Source organism: Aspergillus pseudoviridinutans (genome assembly GCF_018340605.1).
Source record: "Aspergillus pseudoviridinutans IFM 55266 DNA, scaffold_2, whole genome shotgun sequence".
Taxonomy (NCBI): domain Eukaryota; kingdom Fungi; phylum Ascomycota; class Eurotiomycetes; order Eurotiales; family Aspergillaceae; genus Aspergillus; species Aspergillus pseudoviridinutans.
Genome location: NW_025091282.1, coordinates 4,753,570 through 4,768,463, shown reverse-complemented (window position 1 = coordinate 4,768,463; position 14,894 = coordinate 4,753,570). Strand labels below are relative to the sequence as shown.

At 54.8% G+C, this 14,894-nt stretch overlaps 8 protein-coding genes across 8 annotated transcripts; 5 read left to right on the top strand and 3 right to left on the bottom strand.

Annotated features, from left to right (window-relative positions):
* Nucleotides 1–213: 213 nt before the first annotated feature.
* Nucleotides 214–1,737, top strand: cyp5081B1 (cytochrome P450 monooxygenase helB2; the record flags this gene model as incomplete). The annotated part of the gene is made up of 1 exon (XM_043299707.1): nt 214–1,737. One exon carries the CDS (start codon nt 214–216, stop codon nt 1,735–1,737), a length of 1,524 nt encoding a protein of 507 aa, XP_043155642.1.
* Nucleotides 1,738–1,773: 36 nt separating this feature from the next.
* Nucleotides 1,774–2,547, bottom strand: sdr1 (short-chain dehydrogenase helC; the record flags this gene model as incomplete). Its single annotated transcript, XM_043299706.1, has 1 exon — nt 1,774–2,547. The coding sequence occupies one exon, from the start codon at nt 2,545–2,547 to the stop codon at nt 1,774–1,776; it is 774 nt and encodes a 257-aa protein (XP_043155641.1).
* Nucleotides 2,548–2,860: 313 nt separating this feature from the next.
* cyp5081D1 (cytochrome P450 monooxygenase helB3) lies at nt 2,861–4,381 on the top strand (the record flags this gene model as incomplete). Its single annotated transcript, XM_043299705.1, has 1 exon — nt 2,861–4,381. The coding sequence occupies one exon, from the start codon at nt 2,861–2,863 to the stop codon at nt 4,379–4,381; it is 1,521 nt and encodes a 506-aa protein (XP_043155640.1).
* A 412-nt stretch (nt 4,382–4,793) lies between these two features.
* Nucleotides 4,794–6,218, top strand: helD1 (acyltransferase helD1; the record flags this gene model as incomplete). Its single annotated transcript, XM_043299704.1, has 1 exon — nt 4,794–6,218. The coding sequence occupies one exon, from the start codon at nt 4,794–4,796 to the stop codon at nt 6,216–6,218; it is 1,425 nt and encodes a 474-aa protein (XP_043155639.1).
* Nucleotides 6,219–6,401: 183 nt separating this feature from the next.
* On the top strand, nt 6,402–7,916 carry cyp5081C1 (cytochrome P450 monooxygenase helB4; the record flags this gene model as incomplete). The annotated part of the gene is made up of 1 exon (XM_043299703.1): nt 6,402–7,916. One exon carries the CDS (start codon nt 6,402–6,404, stop codon nt 7,914–7,916), a length of 1,515 nt encoding a protein of 504 aa, XP_043155638.1.
* A 466-nt stretch (nt 7,917–8,382) lies between these two features.
* helD2 (acyltransferase helD2) lies at nt 8,383–9,786 on the top strand (the record flags this gene model as incomplete). The annotated part of the gene is made up of 1 exon (XM_043299702.1): nt 8,383–9,786. The coding sequence occupies one exon, from the start codon at nt 8,383–8,385 to the stop codon at nt 9,784–9,786; it is 1,404 nt and encodes a 467-aa protein (XP_043155637.1).
* A 7-nt stretch (nt 9,787–9,793) lies between these two features.
* Nucleotides 9,794–11,605, bottom strand: helE (3-ketosteroid 1-dehydrogenase helE; the record flags this gene model as incomplete). The annotated part of the gene is made up of 1 exon (XM_043299701.1): nt 9,794–11,605. One exon carries the CDS (start codon nt 11,603–11,605, stop codon nt 9,794–9,796), a length of 1,812 nt encoding a protein of 603 aa, XP_043155636.1.
* A 1,467-nt stretch (nt 11,606–13,072) lies between these two features.
* On the bottom strand, nt 13,073–14,516 carry Asppvi_003739 (putative MFS polyamine transporter; the record flags this gene model as incomplete). Its single annotated transcript, XM_043299700.1, has 4 exons — nt 13,073–13,180; nt 13,235–13,322; nt 13,375–14,298; nt 14,365–14,516. The coding sequence occupies 4 exons, from the start codon at nt 14,514–14,516 to the stop codon at nt 13,073–13,075; spliced, it is 1,272 nt and encodes a 423-aa protein (XP_043155635.1).
* Between the last annotated feature and the right edge of the window lie 378 nt (nt 14,517–14,894).

Sequence of the window (14,894 nt, the reverse complement as noted above, 5' to 3'; positions counted from 1 at the left end):
GACATAGAGAGACAGTATCACATGTGCGAGGCGCACGAAGCTGCGCACTTGATCCAAAGGAAGTGAAACATGCCAACCCCCGATAGACACGAAGAGGGGTAATCCAAGATACCAAAAGGGTAAATGAAGGGACTACGACATTTGCACAGCACTCTTATCTGTTTCGAGGACTAATCACCCTCGCCTCTCCTCGCACACACGCGCAGAGACACAATGGCGCTTCCCATTATTCTCAGCCTAATTGTCATTGTGTGGATTTCCTGGCGCCTGCTGGACGCCTTCTTCCTGTCTCCCTTTCACCGCGTTCCGGGACCGGTTCTTGCACGCCTCACCCCTCTCCGAGCGATCTATGCCCGCCTCCCTAACCGGGTCATCCCCGCAGCCCTGGCCGACTTCCATACCTATGGGGACATCTACCTCTCCAAACCGCGGACCATCACAATCAGCCATCCCCTGGATGTGCGGGCCATCCTCGCGGCTTCCGAGTTCCAAAAGATCGATGTTTATCATGGCCTCAATGACCCTGTCATGGCGAACATCGTCACCTTCAGTGACCCCAAGCTTGCCAGTCGACGGCGCCGGCAGATCGGTCCGTACTTCAATCCCAGCTATTTGGCAAAAATGGAGGAGCTGATTCTGCGGAGCGGCTGCCGGGCGGTGGCGGACAAGTGGGATCGACTGATTGCTCAATATGGCCGTGGCCCACGGAAAGCTGTCAAGGTGAACTACCGCCACGACCTGCAGCTGGCCACCTTTGACATTATGAGTGCACTGGCATTTGGCCGGCGGCTGGACTCCCTGAAGGATGAAGGGGAGAGTGTGGCGATCGTGGAATGGATCATGGCCACAGCCGTCTATGTCGGCGTGCGGATCAATTTCCGGCTGCTCATGGTGTTTCCCTTCTCGCTGCTAGTGCGGCGCTGGACCAAGGCATATGCGGAGTTTGTTCAATTCAGCAAGCACGCAGTGGCCAGTCGAAAGGAGCTGCTGGCACAAGGATGCCAGAAGCCTGTCGATCTTCTCCAGGCGTTTATTGATGCCGAAGACCCTGACTCCAAGGTCAAGATGACGGCCGTGGAGGTGCAGGCCGAGAGCGTGGGCATGCAGCTGGCTGGGAGTGAGACGACGGCCGCCTCGCTGACTTGGGCCGTGCATTTATTTACTTTGTATCCCGAGTATTATCGGATGGCTGTGGATGAGGTGCGTGGGCAGTTTGGTCCTGACCATTTGATCACGTATGCGGACTGTAATCGGCTGGTCTTTCTCGAGGCTTTTGTCTATGAGATGCTGCGGTATACGCCCGTTACATCGAGTTTTATGCCGCGGGTCTCCTTCAGCAATGGGACCACCTTGCAGGGGCACTATATCCCACCTGGCACCGAGATAGCATTCAACCTCATCGCCATGAATAACCGCGAGGATGTCTGGGAGGAACCAGAGAGGTTCTTGCCAGACCGGTTCCTGAAAGATCCCGATCTGAAGCGGAGTGTCTTTGCCTTTTCGTATGGGACGCGCAGCTGTATCGGACGTCATTTGGCATGGATGGAGATGATGACCATTCTGGCGAATCTGCTAAAGGACTATGATTGGAGTTTACCGGAAGACAGTCTGTACGGACCGCATCATGTAGACGAGAAGGGGATCCCCATTCGCATGCCGTCCAAGTGCCATATAGTATTTGCGCCGACGCATCCAGACCGAGACTGTCGATTAATGATAAGCCGGACACGGACCTAGAGTAGTTTGAATATGACACGAAGACAATAAGTTACTCTACGTATATCCGCCATGTATTTTGATCCCCTCCACCGCATCCAAGTACAGAACCTTCCCATACAGCCCCTCGTCCTCCACACACCGCACCACCGCGTCCGCCACGTCCTCCGGCTGCAACCTCCTCAACCCCATCGCCCGCATCTCCTCCTCCGGCGTATACCCCGGACCCGTACGGTCCGTCTCCACCCGCATGCGATTCTTGTCAAAGCCTGTCGCAATCGCCGTCGGCGCCACCGCATTCACCCTCACGCGCGGATGAAACGCCCCAGCCGCAAAGGTAAACATGGCAGCACCGGCCTTGGCCGCCCCGTACGGTGCGATGCTCGCATACGTCTTGAACGACGACGAGGAGGTTATGCTGACCACGCACCCGGCCCGGCCTTGGTCATGCTCATCCCAGTACTTAATAGCCTGCTGGGTTGCGTAGATGGGCGCCGTCAGATTGACGGTGATCATATCCCGGATGTCCTGCGCGGAGAGCGCAAGGAACGGCGCGCGGAGGTACCCCGCGTTGTTGATCAGCACGGAAAACCCGCCCATGGTCTTGATGGTGAAGGAGAAGAGGGTGTCAATTTCTTGTAGATTGAAGAGATCACAGGGGAAGAAGACGGCGGTGCCCTCGCCGTGTGTGAGGTTGAGCTGGGAGGCGGCGGCGGGGCCCTTTTCGGTGTCGATATCGCTGAGAACGAGGCGATAGTTGCGCTGGGCGAGGGCGTCAGCGATGCAGAGGCCCACGCCTTGGGCGGCGCCGGTAACGATGGCTGTGTTCATGGTCGGTCTGAGCTGGATACTATGAATAGGAGGTGGGATATGGTAGAAGATTGACTGAAAGGACAATCAGGGAATAATAATTACGGATAGTATGACTTGTTCCAAACAGTGCTCTATGCAGAAGCACAGCGGGGCCACCCATTGTGACCTAGGTTAATGACCTCGTAAGCACCGCTCGGTAGTTAAGAGTCGTCTGCTATCGAACTGATCCTAACTACTTCTCTCGCTTACATTCTCTCTTCCCTAATCCCTTTTACAAAACTCTGCTCAGTGCTAGTCAGTCCAGTCAGTCAGTCAGCCACTTTAAGAGACAATGGCCGCCAACCTCATCGCCATCCTTTTCGCTGTCCTTGTCCTCCGGCTTTGCTACCTGCTCATCCATGCTCTGTATCTCTCTCCCCTCCGCCATATCCCCGCCCCGTTCATGGCCCGGGTGACATCGAAACGCCCCCTCTGGCATCTTCTCACCGGCCGGGCGGAAACCGCAGCGCGCAAGGACTATTCCACCTATGGGGACATCTACCTCTGCAAGCCCAACGCAGTGTACCTGTGCGACCCCCACGATGCCTGTACAGTGCTCAGCTCGCACGCCTTCCGCAAAACGGACATGTACCGGGTGTTTGAATACGAGGGCATCCCCAACGTCTCCACCTTTACGGACCCGGCGGAGGCGCAGCGCCGTCGGCGACAACTGCATCCGTTCTTCAACAATTCGTATCTGACCCAGATGGAGCCAGTCATGCTGCGTTACGGGGTCCAGGCTCTCAAAGCGCGCTGGGATGCCCTGCTGGCGGACCGCAAGAAGGTGGAGGTGAACTACCGGTACGATACCCAGCTGGCCATGTTTGACATCACTGGGGCGCTCGTGTTTGGGCGCGATTTCCACGCCCTGGAAACTCGCAATCTCGTGTATACAAAATGGGTCAACAATACGCTGTCGTACATGCTAGTGAGCCACTACTTTCCGTGGGTCAAGCAGTTCCCATTTTCCCGGTTGGTGAGGGGTCTCAAACAGTCGTACGATGACCTGGTGGCCTTTAGCCAGGAGTCGATTGCCATCCGCCAGGCAGACTTGCAGGCTGGGCGTCCTAAGAAAGCGGACCTACTGCAGGCGCTCCTCGACGCGGAAGACCCAGAGTCCAAGGTCCCTATGAGCTCGCGCGAGGTGCAGGCGGAGAGCATCGCCATGCTGGTTGGAGGCAGCGAGTCGACCTCATCGGTCATCTCCTGGGTGATTCACTTTCTCCTGCTCTACCCAGATCATCTTCGAGCGGTTGTGGCCGAGACTCGCGCCAACTTCCCCGCGGATCACATCATCACATTCAACGAGAGCAAGGCCAAACTCCCCTATCTCGAGGCCTGCATTTACGAGACCCTGCGTTGTATCCCGACCGCGAGCACCTCCTTCCCCCGTGTCTCAGACCAGCCCATCACCCTTAAGGGTTACTACATCCCTGCGGGCACGGAAATCGCCACTAACAAGTGCGCGGCACATCTGCACCAGCCGTCCTGGGAGGATCCAGAGCGATTTTATCCACCACGCTTCCTCAAACAGGAGACATACCACGAAACCCGGCGGAATATGCTCTCGTTTGCCTACGGCACGCGGTTCTGCATTGGCCGCAATCTGGCCTGGGCGGTGATGATGGTGACGCTGGCCAATCTGTTCAAGGATTACGAGGTGGAGTTACCTGAGGACAGTCGCTTTGGCCCCACTATCCTCGATGCAAGGGGGAGGCCTAGAATCATGCCCACGAAGATGGGGGTGGCCACCATGCCGGCAGATCCTGAGAGGGATTGTCGAATGGTATTGTCAGCGAGAATTACAGAGTGATGTATTGGCAGTTTGCAATTTTAGATTAGGGATCGACAAAACAAGGAATGTGGCTGATCGGAACGGAATGCTTTGCTATCTTAACCTCATTCTGCAAATCGTGCCTGTGGAGCATACACGGTAAATTACTGCCTGATACGGGCAAGAGATCTAAGCGAGCTCCAGCCCGGCTTGGCTGCATATACGGGCTCAGAGCTAGGATTTGCAAGTACGTATCAGGTAAAAATCGGCCGTCCCGCGTCTTATTCGTATTCATGCAACAGCGAGACAATGTTACACGAAGTGGCCCGTCTTGGTTGCTTTCATCGATTTACCAAAGGGGGTTCCAGAGACCTCAGTGCCCGACGCTGCGAACATTGATGACTATTTCAGCCTATCTGTCAATGAATTGAAAAGTGCCCTGTCTGTCACCATGGAGTCAATCCCCCTCTCCCCGTTCGACCTACAAGGCTCCTTCTCCAACATCCCCTACGCCTTCTTCTACGAAAACAAGCAGCATGAAAATGACTTTATGCCATTTGATCTCCTCAAGGGCTCGCTATGGGCTAGTCTCAAGCAATTCCCCATCCTGATGGGCCGTCTGCGAGCCAGGAGCACCGGGCACCTCGTCGTCGAGGTGGATGCAGATAATCCCAACGAGCCCGATATACGGGAGACACTCTGCGACGCCGTCCACTGGTCGCAGCTCAAGGAGGCCAGGTTTGCCTGGGATGCGTGGCCCGCGGGGGTCGCGACAGTGGGACCTGTAGCCACTGCTGCCGCGGATGGGGAAATTAAACTGCTGAATGTCCATGTGACGCGACTAGCACAGAACAGCGGAGTAATTCTCTTTATCAACATCCCCCATTACGTGGTGGACGGGGTGGGATATTTTGCTTTTATCAATCACTGGGCGCAGACGATGAGTATGCACCAGCAGCAGCAGGAGTCGAAGTGTGAATTCAGCTTTGATCGTAGCATCATTCAGAGGTACTTGCCTGCGGAGCGAACTCCGTTGGATCCCCTCACGCAGTCGATCTACGGCCAGCGGAATCTGCTTGTCGATTGGCTCGCATGGCTTTCCCCGACAACGCTGGGAGGTCTGCTCTCCAAGACCGCGGGCATGGCACGGGGTGAGGCTCATCTATTTCGTATCTCTCGAGCCTCTCTCGACCAGATCCACAAAGCGGTGCAGCCGTATATCCCCGCCAGCACCCGTCTCTCGGACAATGACCTGCTCGTTGCGCTCATCAGCAAAACCTACGTCCAAAGCCAGCCCCAGCCGGAGCCTCCCACGGGCACTCTGAGCTGGCTTCGCCCTCGCCAGGGACAACCCGACACCCACTGCACGGTGCGCGTCCCCTGCGATGTCCGCCGCCATCTGAATATGCGGGAGAGATACACGGGGAATCTCCTCCTGGGGATGATGGTACGGACGCCGCTCGCTGAGCTCGCTCGTCCGACCTCCGCAGAGACGCTTGCGGCGGCTGCGCTGAATGTCCGGCAGTCGATCGAGCGCGTGCAGCCCGGTCTGGTGGCCGCGTACTATGACCTGATCCGGGCGAATCCCACGAGCCATATGCGGCCGTTGGCGTTCACAGCGACGCGCACGACGACCTCGCTTGTGGCGACAAGCCAGGTGCGGTTCCCGATGTACGAGGCGGATTTTGGCGGTGGGAGACCGTGCTTTGTGTGTTTGACGCCGGTGTTTGCGGGGAGCTATACCATGGCGGCGATTTTGCCGACGCCAGAGGGGAAGGAGGGAGGGGCGTACGTACTTCTGACGAGTAACGTAGTGGCTATGCAGGGGATCAAGATGAATAAGTACTGGAATGAGCAGGTAGAGATGATTTGGTAGGACTGCATAGTAGTTTGACTCGAATATCCATTTTGGAGACATATCTTCTGGTGGAGGTAATCAATGCAATGTTAAGACATTTAGCAGGTGTGCCCTAAGTCTGTTCCTGCTTATTTATACCTTCCTCCTCCCCGCATCTCTTTATTCCTCCGACACACTGCATCTGATCTATCAAACTGCAAAATGATAGAAATCCTCCGTTACATCCCCCTCTTTCTACTCCTCACCTTCACATGGAGAATCACCTACGAGCTCTTCTTCTCCCCCCTTCGCCATATCCCCGGCTCTCTCCTAGCCCGCCTCTCCAGTAAATACTCCATCCTCAAACGAGTCCTCTCTGACGGCCCCCGATCCGTACAGGCCGACTACCACCGCTACGGGAACATCTACGTCCATCGCCCGAATGGCGTCAGCATCAGCCACCCGGACGACATCCGCACCGTGCTGCTGTCGCCGGAATTCCGCAAGACAAAAGTCTACGAGATGCTCGACATTGAAGGGCATGCGAGCATGTTCACCACGCGGGACCCCGCGCAGGCGAGTCGTCGACGACGCCAGATCGGCCCGTATCTGAGCCATGGGTATCTGGGGCGCATGGAGGAGTTGATTATGAAGTACAGCGTGCTTGCCATTAAGAGCAAGTGGGATAGACTGTTGGGGGAGAGTGGCAGCCAGCCCGTTACGGTCAACTACCGCGATGATACGCAGTATGCAACGTTTGATACGATCGGGGCCCTGGCGTTCGGGAGAGAGTTCAATGCGCTGAAAAATGATGATCAGACGGTTATCCGGTGGATTGAGGCCACCGGGCTGTACCTGGGGATTCGGAAGAATTTTCCTATCCTCAAGGTGAGGCCGTTTTCCAGGGTGTTGCGCCGGTATCGTGAGCGGTATGAGCGGTTCATTGCTTATAGCAAGGAGTCGGTGACGAGGCGAAAGCATCTGTTATCCTCTGCGGGAGAAGGACCGATGGATCTCCTGCAGGCGTTCATCGATGCGGAAGATCCCGAGAACCCCCGGGTGAAGATGACGGCGGACGAGGTGATGACGGAAAGCATCGCGATGCAGCTCGCAGGCAGCGAGTCCACCTCCTTTGTGACCTCGTGGGTGATCCATCTCCTGACGCTGTATCCTCAGCACCTGGCCAAAGTCACCGAGGAGGTTCGCAGCCAGTTCACTCCATCCCATCTGATCACTTTCACCGAGTGCCGCGACAACCTCCCCTACCTAGAGGCGTGCGTCTACGAAACCCTGAGGTACTCCCCGATCACCTCGGGCTTTTTGCCTCGCGTCTCCTACACAAAGGGCCTCACCATCCAGGGACACTACATTCCCCCGGGGGTGGAGGTTGCTATCAACCTCCACGGGGCGCACATCAACAAAGACGTGTGGACGAACCCGCATCTCTACGACCCCACGCGGTTTCTAGGCGATGAGCAGGCCAAGCGGAATGTATTTGCCTTTTCCTACGGTCACCGCAACTGCATTGGGCGGAATCTTGCGCTGATGGAGATTATGATTATCATTGCAAACCTGCTCAAGGAGTATGACATTGCACTGCCGGAGGACAGTGTGCATGGGCCGTGGAATGTGGATGCCCTGGGAAGGCCAAGGATCATGCCCACGCGCAGCGCGTTGTTCACTACGCCCAAGTATCCAGAGCGGGATTGTCGCTTGGTAGTGTCTCACAGGCAGTAACTGATACCAGACGTGCCGAGCCTCGCTTAGTTGTCCTTTAGCTTACCTCGTATAAGTTGAAGCCAAGTATGCAATCTGCAACGCGATGTAACCTTCGCCACCGAGCCAAGACCCCATGGATCAATAAACGATAGTCATTCTGAGGATCTTCAATTTGCAATGCGATGTAACCTTGGCCACAGGGCCAAGGCCCGATAGATCAATCAACGATGGTTGTTCTGAGGATGTACAGACAGTAATTTGCAAAAGTCATTACGTAGCAGCACCTTGTGTAATTCAAGAAGGCCAAGAAGCCAGGAGACTAGTCGGTGCTTCAGCCTAGACAAGGGGGAATACGAAGCATAACCAAATGAGGATAGTTGATAAGAATACAAAAAGAATACAACAGTGAAAGAACTGGTCTTGTATGTGGAATTTCAGCTGTATTATATCATTCTCCCACCAGAGCTGTAGCACAAGTGCAGCAATGAAACAGATGGAAGACCTCATCAATATATCAAACCACGTCTACGATCTCTCTCCGCTCGACATCATCCCCAGCCACCTCTACATCACCAATGTCTTTTTCTACGAGAACAAAAGTCCCGGACCCCGGCCATTCATGCAATCCTCCCTCCTCAAGGAGTCATTGTATCGTGCCCTCCAGAACTTCCCGATTCTTCTCGGCCATGTACGCCGTCACGGCCGCAATGCAATGCAGATTGTTGTTGACCGCGGTAATCTAAACCTCCCGCTCTACCAAGAGCAGACACACCCGCACCTTCACTTCCGGCATCTGAAGGACAACGGGTTCCATCGCGATGTGTGGCCCAAAGACGCCAATGTCGTTGATCCGCGTGCATCTCCCAATGGAGAGTTGCTCAAGGTGTATGTCCATCGGCTGGCCGAAGAGAGCGGCGTGGTGATGGTGGTGCGGATAGCCCATTGCGCGGTAGACGCCAAGGGGTTTGTGGACTTTGTGCAGTCCTGGGGATGGTTTGCCAGGAACCGCTGTCAACCCGAGGGCGAGAGCAGGCCTCGTCTGCTGATGGACCGTCGGGTGATGTACGAGCACCTTCCTGCGGATGCACGGCCCGCTCCTCCTCGCTCGATGTGGCATCCAGCATCATGGCTGCTAGGGCTATTATCAACGCTACTGATCCTCTTCCTCGGACTGTATAGACGCTTTCTCGGCGACAAAACCCCCCCGGATGAGATCGAGAGCCATCTCTTCTCCGTCCCCCGACACACCCTGGACAGGCTGCGCGATAAAGCCACCCGCATCGACCCGTCCTCTCCCGTTTCTGATCATGATATCATCACCGCGCTCTTCACCCTCGCCTTCGCGCACACCCAGCACCTGCTCACCCGCCGGACGCAGACCGTCAAGGCCATTGTCCCCTGCGACTTTCGCCACCGCATCGGCGTCCCGAGCAACTACACGGGTAGCTGCGCAATCGGCCTGTACGTCTCCATCCCGGGGTCTCTCCTCCAAACCCCGCTTTCCGCGGAATCCGTCGCGCGAGCAGCCCTCCTGTCGCGCGCCGTCGTGGATACAGCCAATAGAGCCACAATTCAGAGATTCATCCGGCGGGCCCTGCGGGCTATCGCTCTTGTGGGTGACAAGGCGAACGTGCTGTATGCGATGATGGTGTCGCAGGCGTTTTCGAATCAGTCCAGACTAGGGTTTTACGAGGCGGATTTTGGGGCTAGGGGCCCGGTGATGGTTGCACCGATGGCGTATTCGAATACGGTTGCGGTGGTTTGTCCTGCGCCTAGGCCTGGAGGGGATAGTGTCGGTGCCCGAGTGTTCTTGACGTTGAGGCCGGGAGTGATGCGGGTGTTGTTGGCGAAGGGGTTTCTGGATGAATTCACGGAGATGTTATATTAGATTGCCCCTATGCTAAGATATCGCGATACTCTACATGGTCAGAAGAGATATGGTCTATCGCTATGAAAGCAAACGTCATCGCTGGTCCTAACGTAGCCCCTGCCCCTGGGTATGTCCGTCCCATCACGCTGGCAGTCGTGTTGCCGGCCGCATACAGCCCCTGCACAGGCGTCCCATCCTCCCTGATCACCCGGGCATGCTCATCCGTAAGCAGACCCCCCTTGGTGCCCAGATCGCCCGGCACAACAGGGATCGCGTAAAAGGGCGGCGTCCGCACAGCCCCCAGATTCGGGTTTGGCCGCACAGTCGGATCCCCAAAGTAATTGTCGAAGGCGCTCTCTCCGCGTCCAAAGTCGCTATCAACCCCGCAGTCGGCCATCTCGTTGAACCTCGCCAGCGTACCCTGCAGACCGTCCTCATCCACCCCGATCTGCCGCGCCAGCTCCGCGATCGTCTCTGCCCGGTGGACGTAACCCGCCTCCAGCGCTTGCACAGGGGGCTGCTGCCGCGGCATTAGCGAGCCCACCGCATACCGCTTGCGATGGTTCCAGTCGAAGACGAACCACGCCGGGATGGCATTCCGCGCATACTGGTGGTGGCCGGCATCCGTGTACGGCTCAGCCTCGTTCATGAATCGCTTGCCAGACGAGTCAACAATAACACCAAATGGCCGCGCTCGCTCCTGCAGCGCAAAGTAATACATCCCCCGGACCGGGTCTCGCAGCGCTGGGCCCCACCACGCCTCGTCCATCAGGGCCGTCGCTGCGCCGACCCGCACACCTGCGACAATGCCATCCCCGTCGTCGCCTGGCGCGGCATTGGTCCACTCGGCGTTCGCAGGCGCCGGGCCATACCGCTCACGGAGCCCCTGGTTATGCGCAAACCCTCCAGCGCAGAGCAGCACCCCGCGCCGAGCGCGGATGCTCCTCTCCCCGTCTGGTGTCGCGACGCGCGCCCCGAGAATGGCCCCTTCAGAGGTAGCGATGAGCTGGCGCAGCGCCGTATCAGTGAGCACTGGACCCTGGCCAAGCTGCTTGTGCAAACACCACAGCTGCGCAACAAGTGACTTGCCCATCGTCACGGGGATCTGTCCCCGCACACGGGAAAGATATGTGCTGCGAAGTAGCACGCGCAGCACGGTCGTGATATCCCGCCAAGACGCCCCCATGCGCGTCGCGCTGCTGGCTTCATACGTGAATAGCGGGAGCGACCGGCCAGGCCGCTGCCGAATAGCCTCTGTCCATTTCTCGCCGAGCCCTAGTTGCCGCGCGTCGAACACGTCCGGCTCTATGGAGCGCCCGCCGGTGGGGAGTGCGCCGTGCGCGCGCGGATAGTAATCTGGACAGCCTGGGCTGAGGCGCCAAGCGAATCCCCGGTCCCGGAGGAAGGAGACCATGCGGGGGCCGTGGGTGAGAAAGGCGCGTTTGCGGGCGGGGGATGAGGCGCGGCGGACGTCGGTGTCGTCGGGGATGTCAGTGTCGATGACAGCCGTCAGGTACGCCATTGCCTGCTCGGGGGTGTCGGTTATACCGGCCTCCACGGCGAGCGGGTTATTGGGGATCCAGAGGCCGCCGCCGGAGTAGGCCGAGGTGCCGCCTACTTGGGCATCTTTCTCGATGACTAGGGATGATAGCCCGTGGGAGTGGGCGCGTAGAGCGGCGGTGAGGCCTGCGGCGCCGCTGCCGACGATTAGGATGTCGGTTTCGTGGTCGAATCGACGGCAGTTTGTCTGTGCTGTACTTAAATGAAGGGCTTGAGGCAGGATGGGACGGTGGAAGCGGGTTGTTAGAGTTAGTCTGCGGAGCTGTCTTACGGCCATTATGCTGTAGTATTATGCTAACAAACTGTTTTATTATGTTTTCTAAGACTCAATAGTAGGTCAGTCACTTATGTTTTATACCGCATCTTTGGTCTATTTCCTGAATCAAATTATTCGGTCAGTTGAAAGATACTCGTGCGTCCAGCGGGCGAATGAAAATTACAGTGGCTTGCATACTTAGTTGTATGGCATTTGAAATAAAGTCAACCCAGTAATATCTATGCTTTTGTTTTAAATTTCGTTTACTTTCATTTACTATCTTTACACAGAGCTGTAGGATCTGTCCAGAAGTACGCCACTTTCGTATCAGGAAAGATTGCCATTAATCGTATCGAACATGCCATGATCATCTCGGGCTCAATAACTCCTAATTTTAGTGATAACAACTCCAAGAATTGATAGCGAAATTGCCAACCGAGCCGCCCACCTCCGTTTCCCATATAGAATGGCACTCTTCGAGGCTTTGATATCTCAACAACCAGGCACCTACAGGGTCCAACTTATAAATGTAGCCTTATCCTACTAGAATATGTATATTATAACATTGATTACGTCTGTAGTTTTGGTAATAGTAAGTTCTTGAACATCAAGAGAGAGGGATAGTATTTCAGGACCTTCGTAAAGAGTATTTGTATACTCTAGACCATAAAATATAGTCCATAAAACTACTCAAATTAAAGCATATACAGGCCTGGCTGAGATACCAGAGCCTTGAGAGTGCCACTTTGTATGGAATACAGAAATGGGCGGCTCGATCGGGAAATACGTTAACGTAATCCACAACCGAGTGCTTAAGAGTTCGCGGCATTTTTGTCTCAGATACTCTCATACTCTGCAGCGACCCCAGGGAGTCTGTATGGAGCGTAGAGCTTCTATTATTCTCTGCCCATAGGCCCTGACTAACCTAGCAGGTAATCTCACCCCTATAGCTGCTGTCATCAGGAAGGGCAGCAGTCTAGAGGCTAGAGATGAGCGCATATTTTCCATTAGGCAGTAAAACGGGAATCTCACCTAAATGTATATCTGTATATTACATATCTCCCTCAGTGTGTATAAAAATATCTCCAAGAAATATAAGCCAAAATGTTGACGAAGATGCAAAGAAAAGAAGAAGAAAGGAAGCTTTTTCACGGCTTGAAAAAGATTTCTGAGCCAACTCCTGCACAACAACCTGCTGAGTTAATTGTGTTAGGTCTAAAAAATCATTTGGTCAGAGGGTGACTCGGTGTCTCGGTGTCTCACCCATTTCCCAAGCTTTATACTATCACGGACGACCTTTGCCTCGCAGGAAGGGTCCATATTTGAATAGAACCCAAGGAATTGGTAAGAGAAGAAGAGACAGAAAGGAAAACACGCTGCCTGCCCAATGGACTCCGAGATTCTGGTACATTTGCACTGTAAACAGTGGGAATGTTGCTCCTAAGATATATCTGATAACTCCATTTGCAGCCAGAGCTAGTATTTTGGTCAGTACAGCAGATAAACAGAGCACAGTGCAGCATCCAGACATGATTTCTCACCTGAGGCTGCGGCTCCGGCTTTGTAGACATCGACGAGATAGGTGATAGTAGACAGCTAAGAAGACTAGTTAGTTACTCACACCGAACCTTCATCCACTGGGCAACTCACGAAAAGAGAGAAGGCTCCTATTCCAACGGGAATTCCCGAACAGACAAGCGCAGCCCAGTGACCACCATCGTGGGCCTCCCAGGAATACCTGAATAGGGAGTAAGTGGGAGTATAAAAGAAGGGGCTCATTTGCATCTTACCAAAATAGCCCAATGGACAATAAAATGCCACCTGCCATCGCTGAATAGAGACGATGCTCTGGAGCGGCAGTACCACCGCCAGCTTCTCGTGCCTTGGCATAAAGAGTCTTATCGAACACTCCAAACATGAAAGCAGCGAGAAGGTATCCGACGATGACACTGATAAAGCTCAATCCGATTTGCTGCCAGTCGAACCCATAGTATATGCTCAAGACATATGATGAGCTGGCGAAATAGCTGAAGATCATCGCGTAGGCAAAAGCAGTGTACAGGGTCAACGAGAAAACAATGATCTCAGTGCACAACATCTTCACAGGCCTTCCAAGCCCAACAGTGAGGAGCTGACCCAGCGTGGGCTTACTGTTCTGCAATGGAGCTTTCTCTTGAAGATTCGACTTCGCCAAAATTTTCTCCTTCAGGGTTTCTCTCATCAGGACTGTGCCTAGCCACACTGGCGCGCAGAGTATTGCCATCACCCACTGTGTCCATCTCCAGTTGTTATTATGGTCCTGGAGAACGTAGGCGCCTGCAAGAGGGCCCATTGTGGGTCCTAAGAATGGACCCAAAATGAAGAATAAGGATGCAAGACCACCTTCTTTCTCCAGACACCAGATGTCAGCTAGGGTTCCTGCACCAATCGCTACTCCAGCGGACCCAAACAATCCAGCCAACCCACGGCATACGAGGAGAGTTGCGAGGTTATTTGCAGCCCCAGCGCCCGCACTGAAAGCTAGCAGAAGCGATGAGGTGATGATATAGACCCAGCGGCGGCCGACAATCTCTGACAGTGGTGCGATGCATAGCGGCCCAAATGCCAAACCGAGCGTGTACAGCGTGAGAGTAAGCATGGATACTGTTCGGGATACCTCGAACTTCCTCGCAAGTATTCCTAACGCTGCTTCGTTGACAGATGTTCCAAAGGTGCTGTATAAACCCATAGCTTTAGTCCTTGTTCTGCTCTATTTCTGATTCTGATTGGACCACACCTACATCACAAAGGCGAGAATGCATGGCACCACTGTATGGAAGAGCTTCTTCCATAGTGGCCAGTTCTGAGGATTCCGCTTTTCTCGGGGATCATCCCAATGTATCTGGTTGAGGTCGGGGTCATGAAGAGACTTCTCTGAGCTTGGAGCCTCCATTTTGACCAAGTGGCGTACAGATGTTGCAAGTTGCAAGTTAAGAGTTGCTGGACTACCGACATCTCTAGGGGGCCCAGCGTTTTATTCTACTAGGCGAAATTGATAGATATGAAAAATGTATACTAATTCATTAGTGCAACGGCGAAGCGGGTATAATAGTCCCCGAGACGAGAGTGTTGAGCCCACTCTCCGAACATATTTTAAAGCCTCACAGTCAGCTTATAGAACGCTCATTTTGTCGGCTCCGGAACGTCTCCGACGATATTGGCCAACCCAGTTCCCTCGACGGCGACCTTTTCATGTTTATGTGATCCGTCCGATCCACGTGGGCGGATGAGGTGATCTTCCCCCGGCATGCGCCTGGCGCTGCCAACTCGT